Genomic DNA, 27,882 nt, shown 5'->3' with positions numbered 1-27,882 from the left:
TGGAATATATATGAAAATATATCCAGATTCTGGAGTATTATACAGCTATTAAAAATAGTGAATTAAAGGGGCTCCCAAGGGGCTCAGTTGGTTAATTGTCTCTCTTTTTTTTTTTTTTTTTTTAAGATTTTATTTATTTATCTGACAGAGAGAGACAGTGTACAAGCAGGGAGAGCAGCAGGGAGAGGGAGAAGCAGGAGCCTAACATAGGGCTCGATCCTAGCACCCTGGGATCATGACCTGAGCTGAAGGCAGATGCTTAACGGACTGAACCAGCCAGGCATCCCAGAGCGTCTGACTCTCGATTTCAGCTCAGGTCAGGATCTCAGGGTCATGAGACCAAGCCGTGAGTTGGGCTCCGTGCTCAGTGGGGAGTTTGTTTGGGATTTTCTCTCCCTCTCCCTCTGCCCCTCCCCTGCTTGTGCATGGGTAGCATCAAATAAATAAATCTTTAAAATAGAAAATAAATAAATCTTTAAAAAATAAAAAAAATCTTTAAAAATAGAAAATTAGGGGCGCCTGGGTGGCTTAATGGGTTGAGGCCTCTGCCTTCAGCTCAGGTCATGATCCCAGGGTCCTGGGATCGGGCCCCGCATCGGGCTCTCTGCTCTGCAGGGAGCCTGCTTCCTCCTCTCTCTCTCTCTCTGCCTGCCTCTCTGCCTACTTGTGATCTCTGTCTGTCAAATTAAATAAATAAATAAATAAATAAATAATAAAAATAGAAAATTAAATCTACACATGTTGACCTAGAAAGCTGTCCACAATCTACCGATAAAGTTCCAGCATTGTTTTTTACTTTGCTTTCAGACTACTGGGAAGTAGAAGGATGGCAATCTAACTGTAGATCTCCAACATCAGCCACAGCAACATTTTCCTAGGTAAGTCTTGTGAGGCAAGGGGAAAACAAAAACAAAAATAAACTATTGGGACTACAACAAAATAAAAAGCTTCTAAGAGCAAAAAAAAAAAAAAAAAAAAAAAAAAAAATCAAAACTAAAAGACAACCTACTGAATGGGGAAGATAGTTGCAAATGACATATCCCATAAAGGGTTATATCCAAAATACAGAAAAAACTGATATAACTCAACACCAAAACCCCAAATAATCCAATTTAAAAATAGGCAGAAGACAGGAGCAGACATTTCTCCCCCAAAAAAAAAAAAAAAAAAAATCCAGATGGCCAACAGATACATGAAAAGATGCTCAACCATCACTCATCATCAGGGAAACACAAATCCAAACCACAAGGAGACATCAGCTCACACCTGTCAGGAACGACAAGTGTTGGTGAGGATATGGAGTAAAATGAACTCTCTTGCTCTGTTGGTGGGAATGCAAACTCCATGCAGTCACTGTAGAAGACAATGGAGGGTCCTCAAAAAATTAAAAATAGAACTACCCTACAATCCAGTAATTGCACCACTGGACATTTACCCAAAGAATACAAAAATAGTAATCGGAAAGAATATGTGCACCCCTATGTCTACAGCAGCATTATTTACAACAGCCAAATTAAAGAAAAAGCCCAAGTGTTCATTAACAGATGAATGGATAAAGAACATGTGGTACAGGGGCGCCTGGGTGGCTCAGTGGGTTAAGCCTCTGCCTTCAGCTCAGGTCATGATCTCAGGGTTCTGGGATCGAGCCCCGCATCGGGCTCTCTGCTCAGCGGGGAGCCTGCTTCTCCCTCTCTCTCTCTTCCTGCCTTTCTACCTACTTGTGATCTCTCTCTCTCTGTCAAATAAATAAAAAAAAAAAAAAAAAAAAAAAAAACATGTGGTACAAATATACAAGGAATACTATATAGCCATAAAAAAGAATAAATTTTTGCCATTTGCAATAACATCGATGGATCTAGAGGGTATAATGCTAAGCGAAATAAGTCAGTCAGAGGAAGACAAATACCATATGATTTCATTCATGTGTGGAATTTAAGAAGCAAAACAAATGAACAAAGGAAAAAAAGAGACAAAGCAAAAAACAGACTCTTGGGCACCTGGGTGGCTCAGTTGGCTGGGTGACTCCCTTCTGCTCAGGTCATGATCCTGGAGTCCCAGGATCAAGTCCCACATCAGGCTCCTTGCTCAGTGGGGAGCCTGCTTCTCCCTCTGACCCTCCCCCCTCCAATGCTCTCTCTCTCGCTCACTCTTTCTCTCTCAGATAAATAAAATCTTTTAAAAAATAAAAAATAAAACACACTCTTAACTATAGAGAACAAACTGATGGTTACCAGAGGCGAGGTAGCTGGGGGCATGGGAGGAACAGGTGAAAGGGATTAAAGAGCATACTTATCACGATGACCTTAGTAAGTAATATATGGAACTGTTGAATCACCATATTATACACTTGAAACTAACATAACACTGGCATTTTAAAATTTTAATAATTAATTAATTAATTAAATAAAATTGCACATGTGATTCAGATTGTATTCCTGTCAGATGGTACTGGTCTAGAATGCCAGCCCTGGTTTTAAATCCCAGATAGACAGTGCCACTTACTCTCTGTATGAAGAAGTGATTTTCCACTTTAAGCACTGACCTGCTCATCAGTGTATTGGGAATAATAAATACACCTAATTTATCAGGCTGATGTGAGAAGTAGATTACATAATGCATGTAAAGCACTTAAGCATAAGACCTAGACATGGGGGATGCCTGAGTGGCTCAGTCACTTAAGCGTCTGCCTTCAGCTCAGGTTGTGATCTCAGGGTCCTGGGATTGAGTCCCACATCGGGCTCCTGCTTAACAGGGAGCCTGCTTCTCCTTCTGCCGGCTGCTCCCCCTGCTTGCATGCACGCTCTCTGACAAATAAAGTCTTAAAAAAAAAAAAACACAGGGACGCCTGGGTGGCTCAGTTGGTTGAGCAGCTGCCTTCGGCTCAGGTCATGATCCTAGCGTCCTGGGATCGAGTCCCACATTGGGCTCCTTGCTCGGTGGGGAGCCTGCTTCTCCCTCTGCCTGCCTTTCTGTCTGCCTGTGCTCGCTCTCTCTCCCTCTCTCTCTGACAAATAAATAAAATCTTAAAAAAAAAAAAAACAAAAAACACAACTCTCTTTAAAAAAAAAAAAAAAACTAGACATGGCAGGTGTTCAAAAATGGGAGCTGTCCTTAATATTACCGTCCAGCATTAGGTGAATAATCAGGAGGTGAAGGTTTTAGACCTGGCTCTGCCCATACCTGGCTATATGTTCCAGGCAAAAAATAAAATAAAATAATAATGTCTTAGATTCTTCACTTCTTTATTAGAAAATCAGGAGCTAATAATCTGCTTCATCGGTCACTCTGAAGACCGAGTTCTTGCAGTCTACATGTATTCACTGAGTACCAACTATGAGCTAGGCACCATTCGGGGCACTGGAAAAAAGCAATGAACAAGTCAGATAAAGCTCCTGTCCTTAAAGAGTTTCTATTCCAGAGAAGATATATCACACAAAAAAATTATTATATAATGTAATGTTGGGTAAGAATAAGAAATATGAAGAAACTGGAGAAGGATAAGGGAAAGGAGTGATGGAGAGATGCCACTTTAGGCCAAGGACAGAGACAGAGACACGTGCAGAAGAGCCAGTAGGAGTGAAGGAAGAGAAGCGCAGGGCCCTGTGGCAGGGGGACGCTGGGTGAGTCTGGGTTAGAGGTGTAGCTGGGGAGCACAAAGCACAGAGATGGGGGCAGGAGAGGAGACTCGGCCAGACCACAGGGGGCCCTGGAGGCCTTGGGAGGAACACAGGGTCTCATTCTCACAGGAGGCAGCTGCTAGGGCTTTACATGGGTTTTTAGAATGATCCCTTGGCTACGCTGAGAGAGGTGATGCCAGCCTCAGCACGGCACAAAATAAACGTGGGGGCCGGCAACAGCAGAAGGCTGAGACGCGGCCCCGTTAGCTCCCCCAGTGTCCTGGAGGGCACGAAACCTGTTACAGCAAAGGGGACAGGGAGGAAGCAGGCATGGCAGTAAACAGGCCAGTGGTGCTGCGGAGAATTACAGCCCCAGGACAGTGCTTGCAGTCAGGCTCCAGGTCACCGCACAGGCAATACTCCTCTACCTTCACAGCACAAAAGGAAGAAAGCAAGTCACTGCAAAACGAGAAGCCAACTTGGCGTCTCCACCACAAGAAACAGCCCTCAGTCAGACCGGGAGAAACACACTGGCTGAAGAAAAACCAGTTTTTAAAAAAATGTATTATTACAAAATACTATTTTTTATCATAGAAAACTCATCGTAAAAATGCAGAAAGCAAGGTGCCTGGGTGGCTCAGTGGGTTAAAGCCTCTGCCTTCGGCTCAGGTCATGAACCCCGGGTCCTGGGATCGAGCCCCGCATCAGGCTCTCTGCTCAGCAGGAAGCCTGCTTCCTCCTCTCTCTCTGCCTGCCTCTCTGCCTACTTGTGATCTTTCTCTGTGTGTCAAATAAATACATAAAATCTTAAAAAAAAAAATGCAGAAGGCAAACAAAAAGAAACAAACAGAAGTAAAATTAAATTCCAACTAACTAGAATCCTACAACAACCAGAAGTTATAGTAAATAAAGTTTGGCTGTTTATATGCAGATAGCTATGAATACATAAACATCGAATGTAGACCTCTTCTTCTGCAGATATAAATATGTGTGCATTGCATGTGCTTTTTAAAAATGGCACTGTTCTCTGTTAATGGTGCTGTAACTTGCCCCTTTCACTGACTATTCGTATACACCGCACATGACTTCCAAGGTGGTTATTCGAGATTGAGGCATCCTCTCTAATGCTACCTAGATTTCATAAAGAATATCATATCCCACAGACCCTACAGTTGGGCATATGGGTCGTTTCCAACCGGTTTTTCCTAGCCCCTGTTGCACCGTTTTGGTGCCCAGACACTCACATCAGTTCTGTTACTTACAGCAAACTCCTCGGGACTCACTTTCAAGACATCGAAGACAACGGCATCGTAGCTCTTGCTGGCATAGTCGCAGCTCTGGCCCTCCAGAGAGTCTGAGCTGCTGCTGCCCTGCGGAGGACAGGGAGAGAGGGTGCCGCCTGAGCAGTCGGGCTCACTGCAGACTCGCTACCTCCCACGCCCGGACCGAGGACGCACACACGGAAGAAAAGCTCCTACTGCCCACTGCCGTACCCCATTCCAGGCACCGCGTTGGGCACTTCATATGCACAGTCCTGTTTAATTCTTGAAGGAACAGAGTACACGCTATTTTTACTCCCACTTTACAGATAAGGAAGCAAAGGCAATGCCACGTCCCCAAGGTATCACAGCCAGGAAACCGGAGAGCCAGGAGGTGAACCTAGCTTCGCCCACCCTCGATCATGGCCCCTGACGGCTTCCAGCCTGCTGTGTAGCTGGTGGGGTAAAAGGACAAAGCCCACTCTTCCTTTAGAGAGAACGGGACTTCACAGCTCAGGAGGCCTGAGGCAATCATCGGTCTTGTTCTGTCTCTCAAACGTTACCTAGTTTCACCTTTGTTTTTGTTGTTGTTGTTGTTACTGTTTTCTGGAAGTCACTGCAGAAAACTCTTATATAAAATGTTAAACTGGCTCTCAAGGCTTATTTCATATACGGGCCATTTGGAATTCAAAAACCAGATTGCTGATGAGGTGAGAGGTAACCAACTGGCTTTGGAGACGGGCGTGCAAGTTATATTTAGTAGGGTCCCTTATTAAGGTGAACCCCGTGAGCCCTGCATGGACAGAGGGGGTCTCCCATAAAAGAGCACATTAAAACTCCCCAAATGTGGCCAGTTTTATGAAGCCCAACCCTGTGGGGATCCCAGAATGTTGAACATACCTTCTCCTCGATTTTATTTAATTTCATCAAACTCTACTTCGGGGAACCATTCAAACTTACCACCCAAAACTTGTGCCCTGTTCATAAACGGTTTTATTCGTTTCAACCCATGAAGAGGGATTTTGTGGTTTCCATTAACCTCAATATCTTGGACTGGGATTTAGAGAACATGCTTTTATTAATTCTTTATTTCACTCTTTCCAAAAAGGCTATATCTGGAAAAACTTTGCAATCTTACTGGAAACTAGAGTGTTTTTAGGCCAGTGAGGGAAACCAACAGTCAACAACAAGGAATGTGAGGTTAAAAGGAGGAGCAGAAACGCAGACCTGTAGATCTCAGTAGGCCTGTGTCACTGAAAGGTTTTACGAAGGAGGCTGCTATACCCAAAAGTCGAAGGTGATCTGAAGAAGCAGCGCACCACGGTGGTTGAGAGCTCTGAAGTCATGCCTGGTGGGAAGCCAGCTCCACGCCAGCGGCTGCCCGACCTCGCACAAGCTATTCACCTGACCATCTTAGAGCGCTCTGGAAAATGGCACCATAGGCAGCCCCCCCCCACTCCCCCCCCTCAGGGGTATGGACAGGTTATATACAGTGAAGCTAACAAAGCAGGGGGCAGAATCCCCCTCCCCAGGAGACGCTGATTCAAGGGGCCTGGGCGGGCTCGGCCGTGGCTATTTCAGAAGTTCCCTGAACGATGGGACATTCTCCCCTGAGGAGAATCTGTGCTAAACTTCTGAGAAGTAACAAAGACGAATCTTGAACGCATCTGAAATTGGCAGTCTGTTCTGCCCCTCAGTCTTGTGCACAGGCTCCAAGCAGGCGATCACCTGGAAATCCCTGCATTGCCACACCCACCTTTCAGAAAGTAACCAAGTCAGGTGACAGGGTGGTTTTCCTCCGTGTAGTGTCATCAGGGTTAGGAGCACTGGCTTGAGTGTCACAGGGGCCTGACTGTGAATCTCCACCTACTGCTGGCCAGCTGTGTGATATAAGCCAGTTTATTCACCTCTTCCTGCCTTAGTTTCCCCAGTTTGCCTTCAGTTTCTGAAGCAACAGTACAGACCTGATCGGGCTACTGTAGGGACTGGTGACACCTGTGAACACGCAGGACACAGGCCTGGCAGACAGGACATGCTGAGTTATGGGGGTGGATGTGCGTGTGGTGTCATTCAGTCACCAAAATTTACCGAGTGCTTCGATTACACACGTGTTCTTTCATTCAACCACGCTGTGAGTACTTACCATGTTCCAGATACACACACATCTGCACCCACACACAATACACACGTGTCTACGTGTACGCGCATGCACATACGCACCGAGAGATCAGAAAAGACAGACGTTTTACTCTAGATGAAGTGTAAATTGTAAATGAAAACAGAAGCCTGATTTCCTCCAGTTACCAAACAGTCCATTCCCGGGATTTCAGGTTTTATAACTTTCCTGTAACACCCCATTGCATCTGACCCAGACACACACGCTCATACAAGAGGCCTTATTTAATCCAGTGTTGCCCCAAATACACTATTGGTGGTGGTGACGATGAGGCAGTAACTTCATTTAAATCTGTATTGGCACCATTGGGGAATTTTAAAAGGACTCACAAGTCTGTTTTCAGAAGCAGAGATCAAAATAAGGAATTTTTTAAAGGTTTGTAAGATATGAATAGGTTCCTGTGAATTTCTAGCTGGTTACACAGGATCATTTCAAAAGCCCAGCTCCACTGTGAGGGACTGCGCGTTCCCTCGCCAGTGGTCATGGGGGCCAGGCGTACACATTCAGCCAGGTGGCATCCCTGGGCCTGATGACAGCCGCTCCTCTTGTGTGTCTCTGTTCTATCACTGCACTTGGAAAACAAATCCCTACACCCCCTAAAGCCCAGGGCAGGGGCCCTAGCCCAGGCCACTCTCAGACCACCAGTCCTTACAGCCATCTCCTACTGAGCAAGGTAAACAAGAACACGGGGCCAGTTGGAATCACTTCTGTCTGACTTCATTCTGGAATGTGTGACTTATTTATAATCAGCAGCAGCTTTTCTTGGGAAAGGTCTGATCCCATCTTGCCACCAAAATGGAATGTGGCACTTGCCACAACTGGACTGGGCAGGTGTTTGTTTTTCTTTGAAGAGAACGACTGCAGAAAACGGACTGATCCTCAGGGCTGACAGCCTCCCAAATCTCACGCCTGGTGTGGCCAAGGGCCTCCGGAGAGCTAAGAATGGTGGTATTCATGGAGCCTTGCTTCCTTGCTGTCCACCACTTAGCTGGGGCCTGGGTCCGCTGAAAGGAGCCCCCTACTCCCACCCATGGTCCCAATTCTCACAGCCCCTGTACCTGTGGAGTGGCGGAGGTGACCAACACGCTAGCCATCAGACCATTCCTCTTGTACATAGTCTCTGGGCCGCAGGGAGCTTCAGGGCAGCCTCTGTCGGTGACATAACCTGTCTGGAGAAGTCCTGCAAGGCAAGGGTGCTCATGAAAACCAGTTTCAAACTCAACTTAATCCTACTGGGGCAGGGAGTGGGGCAGGGAACATTGCGCTAGGCTTGAACAGAAGACCACAAAGACGACCTTTACCTTTTCTTGAAGATTTTATTTATTTGGCAAAGCAGAGAGCGCGAGCAGGGGGCAGCAGGCAGCAGGAGAAACAGGCCCCCCCCACTGGGCAGGAAGCCCAACGCAGGGTTTAGTCCCAGGACCCTGGGATCATCCTGAGCCAAAAGCAGAGGCTTAACCAACTGAGTCCCCCAGGTACCCTACAGCCTTTGTTTTATTTAGTTATTTTAAAGATTTTATTTATTTATTTGATAGAGAGAGAACGCATACAAGCAGAGGGTGGCAGAGGTAGAAGCAGGCTCCTCGCTGAGGGGAGTCTGATGAGGGACTCAATTCCAGGACTCCAGGATCATGACCTGAGCCGAAGCCAGACTCTTAATCGTATGAGCCACCAGGCACCCTGACCTTTGTTTTAAATGAAAGCAGGTAAAGAAGACAAAAGGATTTTACCGCATCTCCCCATGCACTCGACCGCTTCATCAGGAGCAAGGTGATACTTGTGCAGTGCTCACCACGTGTAGCGCACTTGGCATACATTAACTCAACTGACCCTCACAACAGCCTTGGGCAGGTCCTCTTCTACCCATATTACATGTGAGGAACCTGAGCCCCAGAGAGCTTTAGTGCCTTCGCTCATACTATCTCCTGATCCCATCATCATTCAAGGCCCTGCTCAAACGTCGTTTCTTCTGAGTATCGTGCCTGGACCACTCAAACCAGATCCAGATCTCGAACCAGATCCAGATGCTCTCATGCCAGTGTGTATACACTCCTAACGGAGCATTCATCATAGCACTGAACATTCCAGAACTACCACCTGCTTTTCAGCAGGAAAATGACCAGGAGAGCAAGGAGAATGTAACAGGGGAAGGAAAGGAGAAGGTGGAAGGCCCAGCTGGAAGCCAACTGCAATTACCATGGCCAGAGCTGAAGGTCCTCTGTGCTAAGTGACATTGTCACAGTGAAGTCAGAGAGAAGGAGACAGACTGAGAGATAGCAGGAGCCGAAAATGATGGGGAAGAGGGACAGAGGAGAACAAGCTGAGGATGAATGGTGTCTGGCCTGAGGTGCCAGAAGGATGATGTGTCCGTCCTCAAGGAAAGGGACAGAGGCGGCACAGCAGATTTGTAGAAGATGAAGAGCTTCATCTGGGATATATGCCGAATCCAGGGTGCCAGAGAAGATCCACCCTGGAGGGAAGGTCTCGCATGAAGCCCACCGGGGAAGATGGTCTGGAGGTAGACAGAGAAGATCTCCACCCTGCCTGTGACGCTGCCGGAGCCTCAGCCACAAGGGCCCATGGCGAGCAGCGTCGAACACCCAAAAAGGACAGCGTCAAACACCCGAGAAGGAATGCCAGAGCGCCACAGGCTCCGGCAGTGCATGGCTCCAAAGCCATGATGGCCATCCCCTCACAACCACTCTGCTGGCTTCTGTCAGCCCCCTTCTCCTCGGCGAAGGTGAGCCGTCCACCTTCCCTCCTGTCTTCCCCCAGACACTGAGAGGAACCAGTCTGAGCTATAAATGACATCTGGGGACCAACCGGGGACCGCTGGATACGGACATTTCAGAGGATACTGAATCACCATTCATTTTCTGGGGCATGAGAGTAACAGCGGGGAGATTAAGTAGGAGCGAGTCTATCTGGGGGACACATGGGACAGAATTCGGAGCTGAAGTGAGCTTGCGACTTCATTTCAAATCAATCCACAAAATACGCTGAGGTTGAGATAAGGCAACCATGTCAAAACGCCAACAACTGACATCCACTGACAGAAGTTCACTGCCCTGGTCTCTCAGCCTTTCTGAATGCTCGATCCTTTTCATACTAAGAAAGCAAAGGGGGGAAAAAAGCACAGGTCGGCTAAGTTTTTCCTCCGAGTCCAAACTCCCCGCCCACAAGGGAAAGGGGACGGACTGGAAACACTCATTTGTTAATCATTCGTGTCCTCGGAGAAGCAGTGCCCGCTGTTACCCGGGACCCTGCGCCGGTGGCTGGGCAGGTCTGGAAGGAAGGCAGCTGCACGAAAATAGGAAGAGACCTTTAGCGAAAGAAGGTCTCGGTAGGATGAAGGGAAACGCCTTGGGTAAAGGCAAATCCAAACCACGGTGAGCTGCCACCTCACACCCGCCAGGACGGCGATCACGGAAAAGGCAGCACCGCGTACACTGCTGCTGGGGCGGGCGGGGGCGGGGAGGTCCAGCTCCTTTGGAAAGCAGTTTGGTACTTTCTTAAAAAATTAAAATACACTTACCAAATTACCAGCAATTCTACTCCTAGGTAGCTACCTTGAAAGAAATGAAAGCCTATGTCCACACAAAGACACGCACATAAATTATTAATCAGAGCCAAAAGCTGGAAACATCTGAACGCTCTGCTGAGCGGGTCAGCAACGTGACAGATCCATACGGGGGAAGAGGACCCAACAATAAAGAAATGAAATACTGACAGAAACCGTAACATGAATAACCCCCAAAAACATTATGCTAAGTGAAAGAGGTCAGACCCAAAACACTGTACTGTAGGGTGCCATTTTTATGAAATGTCCAAAAAAGGCAAATTCATAGAGACAGGAGCGTATCAGTGGTTGGCTGGGGGTGGAGACAGCCAACCGGTCTGCTAAAGGGCACAAGGGATTCTTCCGAGGTGACGGAAAAGTTCTAAAACTGGGTCATCGTGACAGTCCCACAGCTCTGTAAATTCACCAGAAGTTACAGAATTAAACACTTGGAATGGGTGAATTTTACGGTATGTAAACTCCACTACAGTGAAAGCAGCAGCCACCAGCTCGGTTTCAGGGCGGAGACCTGAACTCCCATGTTTAACTGCCCTCCTTCCACATCCCTTTGAAATAATCCAAGAAATATTAAAATAGCAAAAACAAACTACATTAGCCATGACAAGAGAGAAGGGTTATTAAATAAGCAAAAATCTCTGAGGAATTTCTAGTGCAGAAGAGACAGGACTGCGAGGAGGGGAACCAGCCCTGGAGCAAAGGGAAGGCGTCCCGGGAGTCTGGTGGATGAGAACCTGCAAAGACACCCCAGGAGAAACTCGGAGACTTCAAAGTGGGGAATCCAGAAACTGAGGCTGAAAGCAAGGCCAGCTCGAGAGCCCAAGGGGCAGCATGAGACCGGCTCAAACTGCAGGCCTCAAACCAGATGACCCAGCTCATGCGAACCAGGAGTCAGGGCCAACCCAGCCAGGCTCTCGATGCCAGCAGCTACCAGCTTGTTGGATAGACTGGGTTCAGATGAGCTCAAGCCTGACTGAAGTGACTCGACCCAAGCCTGACAGAGTCACCGTGGCAGGAGGGCAGAGGGGACAGCCAGCCTGATGTTCTCTGTGGATCCAACCTGCTCCCATTCCAGGCTGAGGTGGGCTTCACTCCTTTCAGGGTACACCTGGTGCTCTGTGGGTCTTCACCAAGGGGAGCCCAACATGGAGCCCAGTCTGCTCAGCCTGGCCCCAACCAGAGGCCGTGGCTCTCCCCAGTTGCCTGACACCGTAAATTCTCAAGTCACATAGCCCTCCAACACAGGTGCCACATTTTATCCTCACACTCTCTTCCACGACTGGTCATTGGCTCACTTCCTACATCCAGTCTGAAGGACATGCCACTCTGCCCATTTCTCCAGCATCGTGCACTGAGGTGCCCCTGTGCACACACACCAGCGGCAGACCCAGGGAACAGCAGCAGCACAAAGCTGGGCTAGATGCCACGTTTCTAACTCAATTCATCTTCACAACAACCCCGTGCTGGGGAGACTCTTCTACTCCTGGAACTGAGGCTCTGAGAGGCGATGGAACGGAGTGCTAGTTGAGTGGTGGGGCCAGGGAGTTCAAACCCTGGTCCGTCACGACCAGCGCCTGGGCCCAGGCCTCATCCCAGAGCCCAGGGGGCCCCAGCGAGAAAACACATGTAAAACACTGTGCCCAGGTCAGTGGCAGACCAAGCACTCAATCCAAGTTATTAGTTACTCTGAGTGTTAATCCAACCCTACAATTCCATTCATTTATACCTTTTCTTTTTTCCTAAAATAATGAACAAAAAATTAACTTCAAGAAAGCACACCATCATGCTGGGAAACCACCGGCCTCCATTGCAGGAAAGGGGTTTCCAGCTATGAGCCCGAGATGTCCAGGGAGCACAGGCTGAGTCCAGGTGTCTAAGTGCAGGGCTCCTCTTCCAAGAGGCCTGCTCGGCCCACTCCACACCCCTCTGGCCCACCTAGAGACAAAGCACATCAGCCACAGTGTGTTACCCCTTCCACTTCCTATAGGCAGCCCAGAGCACTTGTTTGAGATCCGATTCCTACATGTCTCACCACGGACCCAAATAGCCTAACTTATGGGCAGTGACTCTCAGGTGAGTGATATTTCACATACTAAGAAATGACAGGATCAAGCAGAGCAGAGAGCATCCTTTTCAGGGCCCAGAGAAACCTCTAGCCGTCCACCTTCAGTCCCTGAGGCCCAGCTGGGCCCCAACTCCTCATTAGACCAGACGCCCGTCAAGAGAGTCTGGCTGGCCCAGGCCCGAGAACTGCTTCGGCAACCACAGGAGGGCCCCTGGTGACCGCGACCATGACTCCCAGGCCAGAACGATTGGAGCAGAGTGGCTACCTGATTCTCCTGGGAACTCAGGACCCTGAGACGCCAGTCTCTCCCGGCCAGCCAACCTGAGGCACTGTGCCCTCGCTTCTAGGGGGTGGCCAGATCCTGCGTGGAGCAGGAAGAGTCGGCCAAAGCGTGAAGAAAGCAGATGCAAGGAGAAGCTTGAAGGCAGAATCTATCTAAAGAAAAGGAGAGAAGTGGACCTGGCTCCCACCCCGGGCTTTGGGGTAGATGCCTCTTTCTCAGCAGCAGGTAGTTGGGAGTGGCTTCCGAAAGAGCTGGACCAGGGCTACTTCCTAAACACCAAGTTCATGCCAAGCCACCAGAAACCTGACTCTGAAAACACAGGGGGCTCACGTGAACAGGGAAAGAAAAGCATTGATCATTCACTCATCAAGCTGCTACTTTATGCAGGAATCGTTCTGGCTGGGAGTTCCTAATCGTTTTCATGCCCTGGACCCTTTTGGGAGCCTAGTGAAGCCTCTGGGTCCCTCCTCACAGAAATATTAATGCATAAAATGCATAATGCATTTTGTTAAATGCACATGTTAATGCATAAAATAAAATTACACAGGAAACCAATTATTTTTTTTTAAAGATTTTATTTATTTATTTGACAGACGAATATCACAAGTAGGCAGAGAGGGAAGCAGGCTCCCCGCTGAGCAGAGAGCCTGATTCAGGGCTGGATCCCAAGACGCTGGGATCATGACCTGAGCTAGAGGCAGAGGCTTTAACCCACTGAACCACCCAGGTGCCCCGAAACCAATTATATTAAAATAGTTATTAAATTATTTTGAAATAGTTTATAACATAATAACGTATATTTCTTCATTTAAACGGAAATACATATTTCTTTATTATTGCATTAAATAAAAAGATCTGTTGGTGAGTTTAATAACTACCATAATTTGAAAGTAGTTATGAGCATAGATATTCTAAGAGGCCAATGATCGTTGGGTGATATGAAAATACCATGAATTTTATTGGCAACAAAGTTCCAAGTACGATTATTATTACTGGGATTCACTGTCTTTATTAGTAACTGAGAGAAATGCTAAATTTCATTTAGAGGTTGGTGAAAATAAAGATGTCATATTTTTCTCAACAAAATTCAGTGATGCCTGGTCCAGAAGCCCTGTTCCAAGCACTGGAGACATGAAGTGAGGAGGCCCTGCTCCTGCAGAACTTACATTCCAGTGCAGAAGTCAGAAAATACACACATGGATACAAAGAAGATAACTTCAGATACTGAGAAATATCTCAAAAAACTAAAATAGGGGGGCAGCAGGGTGGCTTAGTGGGTTAAGCCTCTGCCTTTGGCTCAGGGCATGGTCTCAGGGTCCTGGGATCGATCCCTGCATCTGGCTCTCTGCTCGGCAGAGAACCTGCTTCCCCCTCTCTCTCTGCCTGCCTCTCTGCCTACGTGTGATCTCTCTCTCTGTGAAATAAATAAATAAAATCTAAAAAAAAAAAAAAACCTAAAATAGGGTGGAGGATAGTGTTTGTCAGATCACCAAGGAAGGACACTCCAAGGACGTTTGAACTGAACTGTGAACTGGAAGCTTAGGAAGGAGTCAGCCCATAAAAACCACCGTGTGTGCTCCGTAGTGAGCACCGCAAGGGCAAAGACCCTGAGATGCACGCGAGCTCAGCAGGCCTGTGATGGAGGCAGATGGACCTGAGTGGGCAGAAGGCAGTGGACAGACAGGCTGGGGCCAGAGCATGAAGGGTCTTGCATGCCATGGTGGGTGTGTGGGTTGCGTCTGGAGTACAGTGGGAACCCTCTGGTGTATTGGAGGGTTTTGAGCAGGGGAGAGACAGGATCTGATCTTACGGTTTTTGAGATCACTTTGGCTGCTGGGCAGAGAACTGGATGAAGAGAGACAAAGTCGGAGCCTCGGAGGCAGCAGGGATAAAAGAGGACGGTGGCATGGACTGCTGGCTACAGGAATGGGGGATGGATCTGGGAGGGGTTCTGGAAAGAAACAGACAAGACCTGGTGATGGACCACAGGTGAAGCGAGAAGAAACGAAGGGAACCAAAAATGACTCCTAGCCTTGGGGCTGTCACAAGTGGATGACAGCCCAATGTTGCTCAGCTGTCCATTCCTTCACACATCACCCACCCACCCACTGAGCCCACTGGGGGACCAGTTCTGGGCATCTAGAGTCAAAAACAACACAACCCTGCCCTCCAGGGTCCTGCAGAGCAGTAGGGAGAACACCAGCAAGTAGATGCTCAAGGGACACGTGCTCTAACAGATCACGGGTTCACTCTGGGGGTCAAAGAAGACATCACTGAGAAGAACCCTTGAGCTGGCTCTCAAAGGACCAGTGGGAGTGTCTCAAGGGAAGGGCAGAGGAGGGTACCCTGAGCTAGTGTGGAAGCCCAGGGCAGAAAGGACTCCTGACATGCCTTGCACCAGGAGCACAAGGGAGCAGACTCCCCTCCTTACCAGACCACAGCCCACGTCCATCCTAACACACAGCGGCCAATAAGCTAGGCAGGGATCCCCAGAGAGTTTAACAGACAGCCCTGACGCTGCAGCCACAGCCACGGCGTTCTGTCTCCTGGTCACTCCCCCATCTGTTGGGCAGACTTGGTGAAACTCCCAAGCCCTGCTCTGCGCAGAGAATTCAGACCAGTCCTTGGCCTCAAGGAGTTCACACCATTATCTGCTCACCCGTCATCAGGACAATTTATTAAACACTCCGTTCCAGGCTCTGGCTAGGGATTTCCATGCATTAAAAAACATTTTTTTTTTTTTTTTTTACAGATGAAGAAATGGAGATACAAAGAGATTAATGACACCATAACTTGGGGACACACTGACCGTAGCACGGCCCCTGCTAGACGGGGCAGTCTGGCAGGTAGGCAAGAGCCCCAGCTCTGAGCTTGCCATTTGATTCTGAATCACACCAAAATCCCATCTTTCCATCCTTCTCCAGCTCTCTCACCTCTCTCTCATACACACATACACACACACACACACACACACACACACACACGCTGCTAATGCCTCCTTGGAAACCGAAACATTGCCGCAGAGCAAGCAATTCTCATGATGTAACTTCACAAGAACGTGGCAATTGTATCAGGACCACAGAACAATCCCTCATCTTGTTTCTGTATGACAGACTCTGCTCTCGTGTGTGGGCTCCCGGAGAGGGGAGGAAAATCCCATATGCCATGTTGGTTTCTTTCCAAACTTGCAGAATTCTCCTTCGACACTGCAGGTTCAGGAAACCAAGAAAATAACATGAGACAGTCTGGTGCAGACCACTGTTGAGAAGGCAGAATAACTACTTTTTCCTACGCGTATGGAGGTTGTTTCAAAGAAAATACACACATTCAGAAATGTTCAATTACAAGAGAGTGATCTCTTCCAAATGTTTTAGACAAGCATGGAAACAGATCCCAAGCCCCGCTGCAGAGCCCGTTTCCCCAGCGTGGAGTGCGCTGCTCTCCGCGGATGTGGTGGGAGCTGGCTCCACCTTTGTGCATCTTGAAGAAAAGCTGTGACAAGACGAATAAGAAGGAAATAAAGAGGGTTATGGGCAGAACAACCCCTCCATCGCTCCAGGAGCGGTAAGTGTGTGTATGTTTGCGCACGCATGCGCACGTGGGCAAACACACACACACACACAGAGCATGCAGAGTTCCAACTGTAACCATCACTCTGGAGCGGGACCACTGGCCAGCAGCTTTAGAAAGTCCCCCTTGCAGGCGCTGGCAGGGCTGTTATCTCTGCCTCCTCCTGACCCTCTCCAAACTGGCCAAACCTCTTTTCCTGGCAAGCAGCAGCGTCTGGCGGCTTTCAAAGAGAGCCCTGGCCACGTAAGCATATCAGACTTGAATGCCATCACTCACTGCAGCACTCCCCGCCGCCCCCCCTCCCCGCACCCCATCCCTTCCAAACCACCCACCAGATGTTCAACCTCCAAATCCCACCTCACTGAGGGAAGGAGAGTGGGCTGGGGAGGCGCCACCACGGCTGAGCCTCTGTGGAGGAGAGAAAGCAGCACGGAGTGGGAAAGAGGGCTGGCTCTAGGGGTGGAGGGTTGCAGATCTCACCAAAGAGGGACAAAAACCTGTGAAACTGAGCGAACCCAGAGAGAAGCAGGAGGACTGCATCTTCTTGGGGATGGGAAGAACCTCCATTTATGGAGCTAAGGTAGGTGCCCGCAAACACGCAGCAGTCCACCAACCCAGCAGGTGGGCGTGGACTGAGTGCCCCACGTCCCCCCACAGCCGGAAACCTTAGTCCAGCCCAGGGGCACCTGACCTTTTCAAGGAGGAGGACTTCCCGAATTTCTCACATAAAGTAATACAGATACATGCTGAAATTGTATATGCTTAATAAAAAGGCATCAAATAAAAAAAGAAAGTCTCCTCTCCCCACCACCCTTGGTCCCCGTCCCCAAGGTCACACAGCTCACATGGTGTAGGGCAGCATTTCTGCACATATCCATGCATATGGAGATAGAAGTAAACGCACAGATACATACGTAAACGTATTTCAGAGACTAGCCTTTTCAACACACACAAAATTAGTTCTATTTTTGGCATCTGTTGACTAAGAAAAAAACCCTTGGCAACAAAAAGCTGTTGCAGATCACCAACACACTTAAATTAATCTGTGCTCTAATCATCACAGCAGTATCGACATCCACACGGAACACCGCAAGGTGTAGTCACAGCACGCATCCCGCAGGCTGCCGGAGCCCGCAGCACACGTGGATCTGGGGAGGCGTTCGACGCCCTCCACCTGCGTCGGTTCACAGCGGCAGGTGAAGGCCTGGTGGAAGCTGAGAACAAGACAGCTGCAGAGCAGTGTCCGGGGCAGGAGAACAGATCGATCGGGAGCTGAATTCTCACCTGCCACTTACTCTGTGCCCCGGGCAAGCTGCTTCACCTGCCCAAGCTCCACCTTCCTCGCCTGGTAAACAGGGAGACTCGTGATGCCCGCCTCGCACATGGTCAGAGGGGTCCCTAGGACGCTGTAGGGTAGGAGCAGCTTGGAAGTGACGGCTGTGCCTGTGCCGGCGCCCATCACCGCCAGGCTCACCCGCTGGGGTAGGGCAGGCACAGGCAGGGCCCCGTTAGCGTAAGACCACAAGACATCGAACCAAAGTTGAGGCACCAAGAGAAGTATGAGTGAACACACACGCATCTCATAAAACCAGGGAAGGTTCACGAAAGAAAACCAGTGCTGTGGCTGGCTCGACAGTTTTGAAGGCCTCTACGAAAAGGCCACTAGAGCTTCGCCATCCCTCACACGTACACATACAATTCTCTTGAAACCAAAGGCTCCTCCTCCATTCTGAAACAAGGCTGCAGAACACAGGCGGAGGGGAGAGGTCCCCACGGGCAGCCACTAGCTGGCAGGCAAGACCTGATTTCTCCATAGTGGGGGAGGCCGACTTGGGAGAAACAAGAGGCCTAGGGATCCCTAGGGGTGAGGCTTACAGGGAGCGCCAGGAAATGGGGATGAAGGGGAGAGCGAGAATGAGGGTGGTCTACCTGGAGCACTCCAGGCCCCCTCAACAGCGCTGGGAACACCCCGGAAAGCTGGAGAGTGACATTTCCCTTTCTGCATATTTGGGATGATGGTATCCTGGTCAAGGACCGGTGCCCACTCCCTCTCCCCAACTCTGCACAGCCCCCACCAGTCATCTACTTCCTCTTAGTTAAGGTCCCAGGAGCACACGCTCTGGGGAAGGCAGGCAGTGTCGCCTGGAACTGGACGGACGGGATCCACCTGGGCAGCCATCAGCGGAAACAACCCTCCCTGTGGAACACGCCTGGGCTCTCCACCGCCCCCAAGTCCAGCCCACCCAGCCTCTGCTCGAAGGCAGTGTCGTCCTCACACCCTCCCTGCTGCATCCCTGCCTCCTCACAGTTGTTTCTTAACACAAACAGAGGGATCCTTCCAAAACATCAACCAAAAACTCACAGAACATAACTAAGAAGGGTGAACGCTCCTGTACGTAGAGCATACCCAGCCGGAGAGAAACAGTCCGCCTCCCAGACCTTTCCCTGGAAGGAAACTAGAAAAACGCCCTCAACGATAAGAGAAGGCGCTCATGTCCAGGGCCCGGCTCCTGCAGAAGCTGGCAGTGGGAAAGAGGAGAAGGAAGCTGAGGACAGCCTGGGGCTCTGACGCACAGAAAGCCGGCCTCGCAAAGAGACAAGCGCCTGAGTCTCCCAGAGTCTCCTGGGGCGGAAGAGGGAACGCAGGAGATGGAGACTGGTGTTTTCTGGGAACTTGAGGTACCTCCTGAGCATGTTCTCAGGCTTAAAATAAACAGTAGAGAGCAAAATGTTAAAAATGCAAGAGAAGGAGGGGACACCTGGGGCGCCTGGGTGGCTCAGCTGTTAAGCATCTGCTTTCGCCTCAGGTCATGATCTCGGAGCCCTGGGATCGAGCCCTGTATTGGGCTCCCCACTCGGCAGGAAGCCTGCTTCTCCCTCTCCCACTCCCCTTGCTTGTGTTCCCTCTCTCTTTGTGTGTCTCTCTGTCAAATAAGTAAAATCTGAAAGAGAGAGAGAGAAGGAAGGAACGGAGGGAGGGAGAGGGGAAATTAAGAAAATTAAAAAACAAGAAGTGGGGATGCCTGACAGACCACACCTCAGAAAAGATGGTAAAGTGGGACTGTGGTAGCTGCTTCCCCTGCCCCCGGAGGATGAGGGAGGACGGTGGCCTCTACTCAGACCTTTGCTAGAGGAGGGAGGCCCTGGGGAGACAGGAGAGCCTGGCTGGCACAGAGGGCACCCATGCCAGGATTCAGGGGCTCAGTGATGTCTCTCAGATAAGACACTTTCACCCTACGGGGATGTGAAGCAAAAGCACAAGAACCAGACCATTAATTTCCTCCACTGAGGACCTGATGCGACCCTCAGGACAGGGCGCTGTCCCAGGCAGGAGGACACTAATGAGGCCCCACAACTAGATGCAGGAAGGGATCGTGGACAGAGACAGGAACAGGAGAACAACACTGGGAGGGAAACTGGAGGCACATGAGAAAAACCGACAGCCCACTTCACAGCATCACACCTGTATCAACTTCCCTAAGTGAATCTGAAATGCGGATTGAGCCCGTAAGCTCCTCACACATAAGCTGCATGAAGGGCACATGTAAATGCTGTGCACTACTGTGCAACTTTTCTGTAAGTCTAAACTTACCTCAAAATAAAAAGTTAAATTTAAAAAGCAATTCTCTACCCTCACATCCCACCCCCCTCACACCCCTTCCCACACAAACACACACACACACAATCTCCACAAACAGGCCTGACACCGGGCTCCCCGTCTCCTGCACCATGGGTTACCTGAGAGGTGCAGCTCCGGGGACTGAGGGTCAGACATCTCATGCCCGTTACCTGTGGGCCACATACGTTACTACAGGAGACCGAGGATGGGGCTGGAAGACAGTTTACCATGAAGAACAGGGGGTCCCTCCCTAGTCCCTGCCAAGGGCAGAGGAATTACTGGTCTGACTGGTGCCAGCCCAGGTCACTGACGGCCGTATCTGTCTGGCGCATCACTAAATGCCCAAAAGTCCCACCCCTGTGCAAGACCCCCCTTCTTCCCGCTGCTGCCATAAGACCGGTGAGATTCGCACACGCACCCCGACGTGTGCCCGCCTGGCCTGTTCCGGTGTGCTGCTGGCCAGAGGAACGTACAACCCCAGGCGTAGGTCAAGTTCAGGGGGCATGGGAAGCGCCACTGGGCAGGGAGCTCCTCACTTGCCTCCAGCAGCTTCGAGCAGAGAACCCTGCGCTGGATCCCGGCTGGCTCATAAGGAGAGCAGTTCAACTCTTCGCTGTTCTTCCCCGTCAGCAGGTTGAACTTTGGAAATATCAAGGTGAAGAACAGATTGGCAGAACAGACCCCCACATTCTTGGGCCTTCCTCACAAATGCCACTGAGTCCTGACTCATCGCACACAGCCTGGCACTTCCCACCTAAACGGGAAGGAAGTTGCCTGCGAGCAAGGCGGGGTGGGCGAGGTCTGGCGGGAGGACAGGGAAAGCCACCTGGGCAGCAGCACGACAAAGCCCAGTAGGAAGAAAGGGTGCGCCCCATGAGGTGGGAGCAGGCAGGTGAGGAACGTCATCCTTGGGTCTTGAGGCTGTCTTCATTCCATATTGCACGGACAACTCTGCAGGGGCTGGGGCGCGGGCGGGGACCAAAGCGCACAGAGGAAGTGACATGTTCCCACCAAACCATATAAGCAGATCTAAGTTCCAAGACCGCGAACCGGATCCACACAGCTGCCTTCCCCCTCCAAATCTTGTTGGGATGAAAAAACGAGAAGAATAAGAAGAAATCTGTTGCAGTGGTGAAATACAGGGAAGGATGACATCACCAAACCAGAAATTTAGAATTCCTAGAAGATTTGAGGCAAATGGAATTGGACTGGGGAGAAGCTATGAGAGTTAGACATCTGGCCACAAAACTAACGGTCTCTTCTGTCCAAACAACACCCGGCTAGAAAACGCAGCAGGCTGAGAGCCTACTAACCAAACGTTACCTAGAGTTAAACTTGAAAAGAAATGTACAGAAATCATTTGAAGCAAATTTTGATATTTTCCTAACAAAAAAAGAAGACAAATCAAAGGAGAGACATTTTGCTCTTCTGAATAAAGAGACAATATTGTAAAGACATCAATTCTCCCCAAATGATCTATAAATAAAATGCAAGGTCACTCTAAATCTGAAGGGGATTCGTTTTGGAATACAACAAATTGATTTAAAATTTCATCTGGAAAAATAATTTTTAGAAGCTAAGGAGTTTTGAAAAAAAGCAGTAGGATGAGAAGTGACCTGTCCTGCCAGGAAGCCACAGAGAGATGAATGGATTAGCAGTACAGAACACAGTGCAGATCGTAGGGTTAAGTACACGTGAGACTTAACCTCTAGTCAAGACAGCATTGCAAATGTGGGGAAGGATGGATCAGGTAATAAATGTTGATGAAACAATTTACTATTCACTTGGGGGTGGAGGGGTTTGTTTAAAATCTTACCAAGTATCTTAAGAAAAACAAATGAGCATAGAGAAAAAAAGAGAGAGAGACAGAGAGGAACCCAAAAACAGACTTTTTTTTTTTTTAAAGATTTTATTTATTTATTTGACAGAGAGAAATCACAAGTAGGCAGAGAGGCAGGCAGAGAGAGAGGAGGAAGCAGGCTCCCTGCTGAGCAGAAAGCCCGATGTGGGGCTCGAACCCAGGACCTGGGATCATGACCTGAGCCGAAGGCAGCGGCTTAACCCACTGAGCCACCCAGGCGCCCCCAAAAAACAGACTCTTAACTAGAGAGAATGCACTGATGGTTACCAGAGGGGAGGTGGCTAGGGTGAACTAGGTGATGGGGATGAGGAACGGGTTTTGTATGTGTTGAATCATTAAACTGTACACCTCAAACTAGTATTACACTGTTTGTTAACTAACTGGAATTTAAATAGAAACTTAAAAAAAAAAATGAAATCTTACTCAGTATCAAATGTAAGAATACTATTTAACCAAACATAAAATCCCCATAAAAATCCCAGAGAAAACACTAATCATTATTTTTAAAGTAACTTTGGAGTGAAGAAGTCCTCTCTCAGGTGACACAAAAGCCAGAAAAACAAAGGAAATCACTGGCAGCTTTAACTACATTAAAAATGAAACTCTGTATAAGAAAAGACATCATGAAAAAGATGTAAGACAATAAAAACACCAGGGAGGGGGTGTTTGAAACGTTCCATGAGAAAGGATGAAGTCAGATCCTTAGTATGCAAGGAACTCCCCCAAGAGTCCAGCTCAACGCTGGGCAGGTGTGCTGCCTGGACGGGGCGGGGGGGGGGCTGTCCTCTCTGCCCCGGCTTGTCACCTGCAAAGAGAGGCGCTACCAGCAGCACCTTTCCTGTGCGTGTGGCGACTACGTGTGATGCTTTGTGTGAAGCACTTGGCCCCAAGTCTGAGCAAGGCAAGGAAATCATCGGACAGGCAAGGTGAAAGCATGTTCCAGCAAGGTCACGGGCTGCACTACCACCTGCAAAGAAAGGAAGAAGACACTGGAAAGCCTCTTCGGCGTGTTTCCGTACGGGCAGCTGGGGCACTTCCACTCAAGGCACATTCACTCAAACCACCCTAAGCAGTTGTTTAAAACGACGAGATAGATCAGTATCTACGGACAGAGAAAGATGTCCACCAATTCAGGACACAGCCACCCCTATTAACTCACGCAGCACGGATGGACTGAAAGTCTAGTATGAGTCGGGTACTGCTCTAGGGGCAGGGCACAGAGCAGCAAAGGAAAAGCTGGAAGTCGCCGCTACATTCTAGCGGAGGCGGCGGACAATACATAAGGCACACAGTGAAACATACGGAGTGTCGGCGAAGGGGAGAGAGGGAAAAAGTAAAGCAGGGCTTGGGGCCAGGCAGCGGGGGACGAGGGTTACGATTTTAAATGGGGAGGTCTGAGAAGTGCTGAGAAGGTGACATCTGGACATGTTTTCAAATACTTGTGCACTAACACGGACACACACTCCACTGTTAGTATCATTGCCTCTGAAAAGCATACGGCACTGGCACTTTCGGGACGCCTGGGTGCCTCAGTCAGTTAAGCATCTGCCCTCAGTTCAGGTCATGATCTAAGGGTCCTGGGATCGAGTCCCGAGCTGGGCTCCTTGCTCAGTGGGGAGCCTGCTTCGGCCTGCTTCTCCCTGCTTGTGTTTTCTCTTTCTCTCTGACAAATACGTTTTTTTAAAAAAAAGTGTACAGCACTTTCATTTTCCACTTTTTGTACACATCAGTATTGTTTGATTTCTTTTAAAGTAGGTGATAAAATAATGCTGTGAGCAGCACAGCATTCAGGGAGAAAACTGAACTTCCACAGACAAGCTCTCCAGGATGGCCAGGTAGTCCAGCCTGAGGGTGGAGTCGCTGCCCGGTGCTTTGGCACCACCTGGTGGCCATTTCCAGCCATGTCAAGGAAAAAAGGCATGGTGCACAATTGTACAAACCACCACCTACCTGCCCTGTAGACGGGGACTAGAAGGAAAAGGGGGAGCACAAATGCAATTTCACCGGTTGGGGTGACAGAGTCATGGCGAGATCTATTTAGCTTGGATTTTCCATCCTAGTTTTACAATGTTTCATTCATTTATGTGTAACTGCAATGGAGCCGTCCTCTGGACAGCCAAATGGGCTCAAGGGGCAGAAAGGGGGAGGTGGGTCAGGGGGCACAGACCCATAAAACCAGGCCATCTGCACACATGTCCCCAAGAAGGTTGGGAATTCAGAGTGACAACTTCAGGTCACTCAGTCTGTGGAAGAGGAGGGTCTTCCCCAGTAGGAGTTCCTAAGGGACAAGGTCCCAAGAGTGGCTGGGACAAGCAGTTCCATACCTGCCCTCAAGGATCACTCACTAACTGAGCGTGCGCACAGACCACTGAACCAATGCCTCTTCACCAGAGCCCAGAGGTGACGGAGGGATAACCCCCGGGTGACGGGGAGGGGACACTGATCACACCGAGGGCTCTGCTGGGGACACTTGTCCCTTCTCTGTCCTTCTGCTCCTCAGTCTATGGAGGGCCGCTCCACTGTGTGCCTTCCATTTAGCCCACCACAGCTCCTGTCGCCCTGTCAGGGAATCTCCCCGGGCATCTCCCCACTCAGCCACGAGCTCTGTGAGGTGAGTCATGGCTATCTCATTCGCCCCCAGAGACGGCACCTGCAAGTCCAATGTTCTGGGTTTGAATGCAGCTCTGCCACCTACCACCTACGTGACGGCGGGCAAGTGTCTCTCTAAGCCTCAGCTGTCCCTCCGTGCCCCCCTCGTGCGGCTGTTGTGAGGTGAGGACCAGCAGCACCAGCCGCTGGCACTCAGGAGCGCTGGGGGTGCCAGGCGCTCATCTCAGGGCTCCGCAGGCATTAAGTCCCTGGGCTGAGGCGTCCCTGTGGGGTAAGTGTTGTTACAGTGTCCCGCACAAGAAGTTCTCAGTATCTGAGCCGCAGCCCCCAGCACGGTACCCAGCAGTCGGCTGTGTTCTCAATCAAGATGGAGGAACTACTCCCCAAACCTACTGTGACAAGGGGCAAGGTCAGAGCAAGACTGTGATGCTTAAGCCACTCCAACAGCACCCCCAGTCACCTGGTTCTGCTGCCCCCCAAAAAGGTTCAAGGACTGCACAAAAGGACTTCAAGCAGAGAAGGCCCTCCGGCGGGTACAAGCACCCCTGCAGCACTGGGGAGGGTGGGGGAAGGAAGGAGTGACGTGAGCACTTGGGGCTGATGTGAGAGGGGGTCACGGTGGGGGGACAGCACACTCTGGGTTCAGGCTCAGAGTCAGCTCGGGCAGGACCCGGTGGAAGCTACCTCCCAGGAGCAGCCTCAGCTAAAAGCAGTGAGACTCGCCTTAATGATCCCTCTAGCCGGGATCGCTCCCAGGCTCGCTATGGACACCTTTAACACGCCCAACCAGTAATGGCTTCATCTGAACACCATGTCCTATCCTTGCTATCCTTGCTTTCCAGGGGCTTCCTTAACCTGATTCCTTGCATTCCAACCCATTCCCAAGTGGGCAGGGCTATGGTCCCCATCGGGGAAGCAAACAAGGGGCTGGGAGGTACCAAAGCCACCTGTGGGGGAGCATGTTCTATGGGGGAGCATGCGGTCCCCCTGCCGGCCCCGTGGATGCGGCATCCAGCCACTGAAGGACAGATGTGCGGACAAGAACAGGTGCCAAACAGTGTCTGGAGCTCACCGGTGGCCATGCCTATCCTGCTGTCTCTCGCAGCCACGTGTCCGCAGGGGCCGTGAAAGCATCCTTCTCCCCCCCTCTTCTCCTGGCTCCTTCCTGCTCTCCTTTCCAGTCTCATTTCAGACATTACTTCCTCCAGGAACCCTTCTGTGACCCCCTCTATTACGTCTTCCTCCTTCTCCGTGGCACTCGTCACGTTTGTCCTGAATCACGTGTTCGTCTTCCTTCCCCGAGCGCCACAGCTCTGGCAACACTCAGCTGCCTCTCCAAGACCTCCAGTAGAGGGTCATGCAAGCCGCGTCAGGAGCTGGTCCATGGGCTCCAGGGCTCACGAACTCTTTCCCGAGCACTGTCCACCTCTTTACTTTTTCATTAGATGAAAACATATAAAACCTTACTGTTTATGTCATTGTTATACAGGGCAGATCTACTATATGCAACCAAATCTCATCCTAATGTACCTTCTGATCCCCAAAAGTCAAAACTGAACATTTTTCCTTCCAGAACACAAGTAAACAACTACGCCTCTATGTTTCATCTGCTGTTTAATTAGTGTCCCAAGAGTGGACCGCTTCCTTCCCCGCTCTCAGCCCTTCTCCCAAGCCTGAGGTTTTGCAAACGTGGTTTAGAACTTTTATTTTCAGCTTATTATGAACTCAACATGACAAAAACCACCTCGCAGCAGCACCAGCCCCCGAGATAAAAGCGTACGGGTGACAGGCACACCGCTCCCCGCTGCTTCCTGCGCTCTTGCCTGGTCTCACCGTCTCTGCCCTGCTTTCACGGTCCTTCCACTGCAGAAAATGACCGGGCATTTTCTCAGCTGCACTGAACAGACACTGTATGTTTTATGCCATTACTTGTCTGAAACGCCTTTTGGGGTGGCTTCTGGGCTAGGTGTATAGAGGCCCGCGGCCCCTCTCCTTAGAAGTCTGCGGACACCGGTCCATGGCCTTCCCACCTCCAGGGTCACCTGTGGGAAGCCCAATGAGAATCTAATTCTCTTTCCTTTGAAAACCTGCTTTCTCCATACAAAATTTTAAGATTTTTCTCTTTCTTCTTGGAGTTTAGGAATTTTACTAGAAAACAAGTTAAGTATTGTCTTCAGTGTGAGCCAGATGAATCCAGAGTCTGAAGAATCACGTCTTTCTTCGGTTCACTGAAATTTCCCTCTACTGTTTTTCTATTACGCCTCTATCTGTTCCTTTTTCTCCTTCTGGAATTTTCTATTCTACTGGCCCCCAGCCAGACTCCTGGCTCTAAGTGTCTTACCTGTTAATGCATTATTTCCATTTCTTTGTATCATTGTCCTGGGTTGTGAGGCATTTCTTCTCTTTGGCCTCCCAAATCACTAATTTCAACAACTTCTACTGATCTCTGAGTTTAAAAGCCACGTTTTTTCGTCCCAGAAGAGCCTCTGGCACACTCCCGTCTCACCCCTTTGGGAGTGAATTAAAGTGAATTAAAGTTCTTGTGAATTAAAGTTCTGAAGGCGTCTGTCCCATTCATCCTGCCTCAAAGAAGCTACTGTTCCAAGTGTGAAGTTTGGCTTCCCTCCTTTCTACGACCAAGTCCCCGAACATGTGTCGTCATTTGTCTCCGCCTGTGGAAGGACACGGGTTGCTGTAGCCCCTGTTCATGACAGACAGCCTGGGCTCCTGCAGCACAGCAAGCCTCAGGGCCCGGACAGCCTGAGAGCCTCTGTTCAAGAGAGCTCAAGGGAAATACACTGGTGAACGGCATCTTCCGCTGAGCAGCAGGGAAGGATCCTCTGCCCTTTGGTCCCCACCCAGGTGAGGACAGGAAAGAGGAGTCGTCTCCCACCGGCAGAGGCCGGGTGTAATACTGCCCAGATCACCCATGAACCACAAGTGGACAGTCACAGCCTTTCCCCTGAAATCCAGTTCCACTTCTTTTTTTTTTGTCTTTTTTCTTTTAATTTTTTTTTAAGTTTATTTTTTAAAATTTATTTTTAAGTAATCTCTACACCCAGCCTGAGGCTCAAACTCCAACAACTCCAAGATCAAGAGTCACGTGCTCTTCCAACTGACCCAATCCAGGCACCTCATCCCGGAATCCAGTTCTCACCAGACCCAAGAGCACACACAGGGAGTCCAATCCCAGTTCTGCCACTAACCTGCTGTGTGACTTCAGGGAAATCACTTTCCTCCGAATC

At 49.7% G+C, this 27,882-nt stretch overlaps 1 protein-coding gene across 15 annotated transcripts in view; it reads right to left on the bottom strand.

The window, feature by feature from the left end:
- The window catches only part of RALGPS1 (Ral GEF with PH domain and SH3 binding motif 1), a 275,034-nt gene that overhangs the window by 213,735 nt on the left and 33,417 nt on the right, over window positions 1-27,882 (bottom strand). For 8 of the 15 annotated variants that reach the window (XM_047701131.1, XM_047701141.1, XM_047701133.1 and 5 more), the window contains exons 3-5: window positions 12,432-12,564; window positions 8,111-8,232; window positions 4,880-4,987 (exon numbers count right to left, since the gene is read on the bottom strand). In XM_047701131.1, coding sequence (XP_047557087.1) covers window positions 4,880-4,987; window positions 8,111-8,167 — 165 coding nt within the window. In that variant the 5' untranslated portion in view covers window positions 8,168-8,232; window positions 12,432-12,564. The remainder of the gene's footprint in view (window positions 1-4,879; window positions 4,988-8,110; window positions 8,233-12,431; window positions 12,565-27,882) is intronic. The other 7 variants (XM_047701138.1, XM_047701136.1, XM_047701137.1 and 4 more) reach the window with 2 other exon arrangements.

The sequence above is a fragment of the Lutra lutra genome, chromosome 13 (genome assembly GCF_902655055.1).
Source record: "Lutra lutra chromosome 13, mLutLut1.2, whole genome shotgun sequence".
Lineage (NCBI taxonomy): Eukaryota > Metazoa > Chordata > Mammalia > Carnivora > Mustelidae > Lutra > Lutra lutra.
The sequence above is the reverse complement of the archived record's forward strand: the minus strand, read 5'-3'. Positions and strand labels throughout refer to the sequence as shown.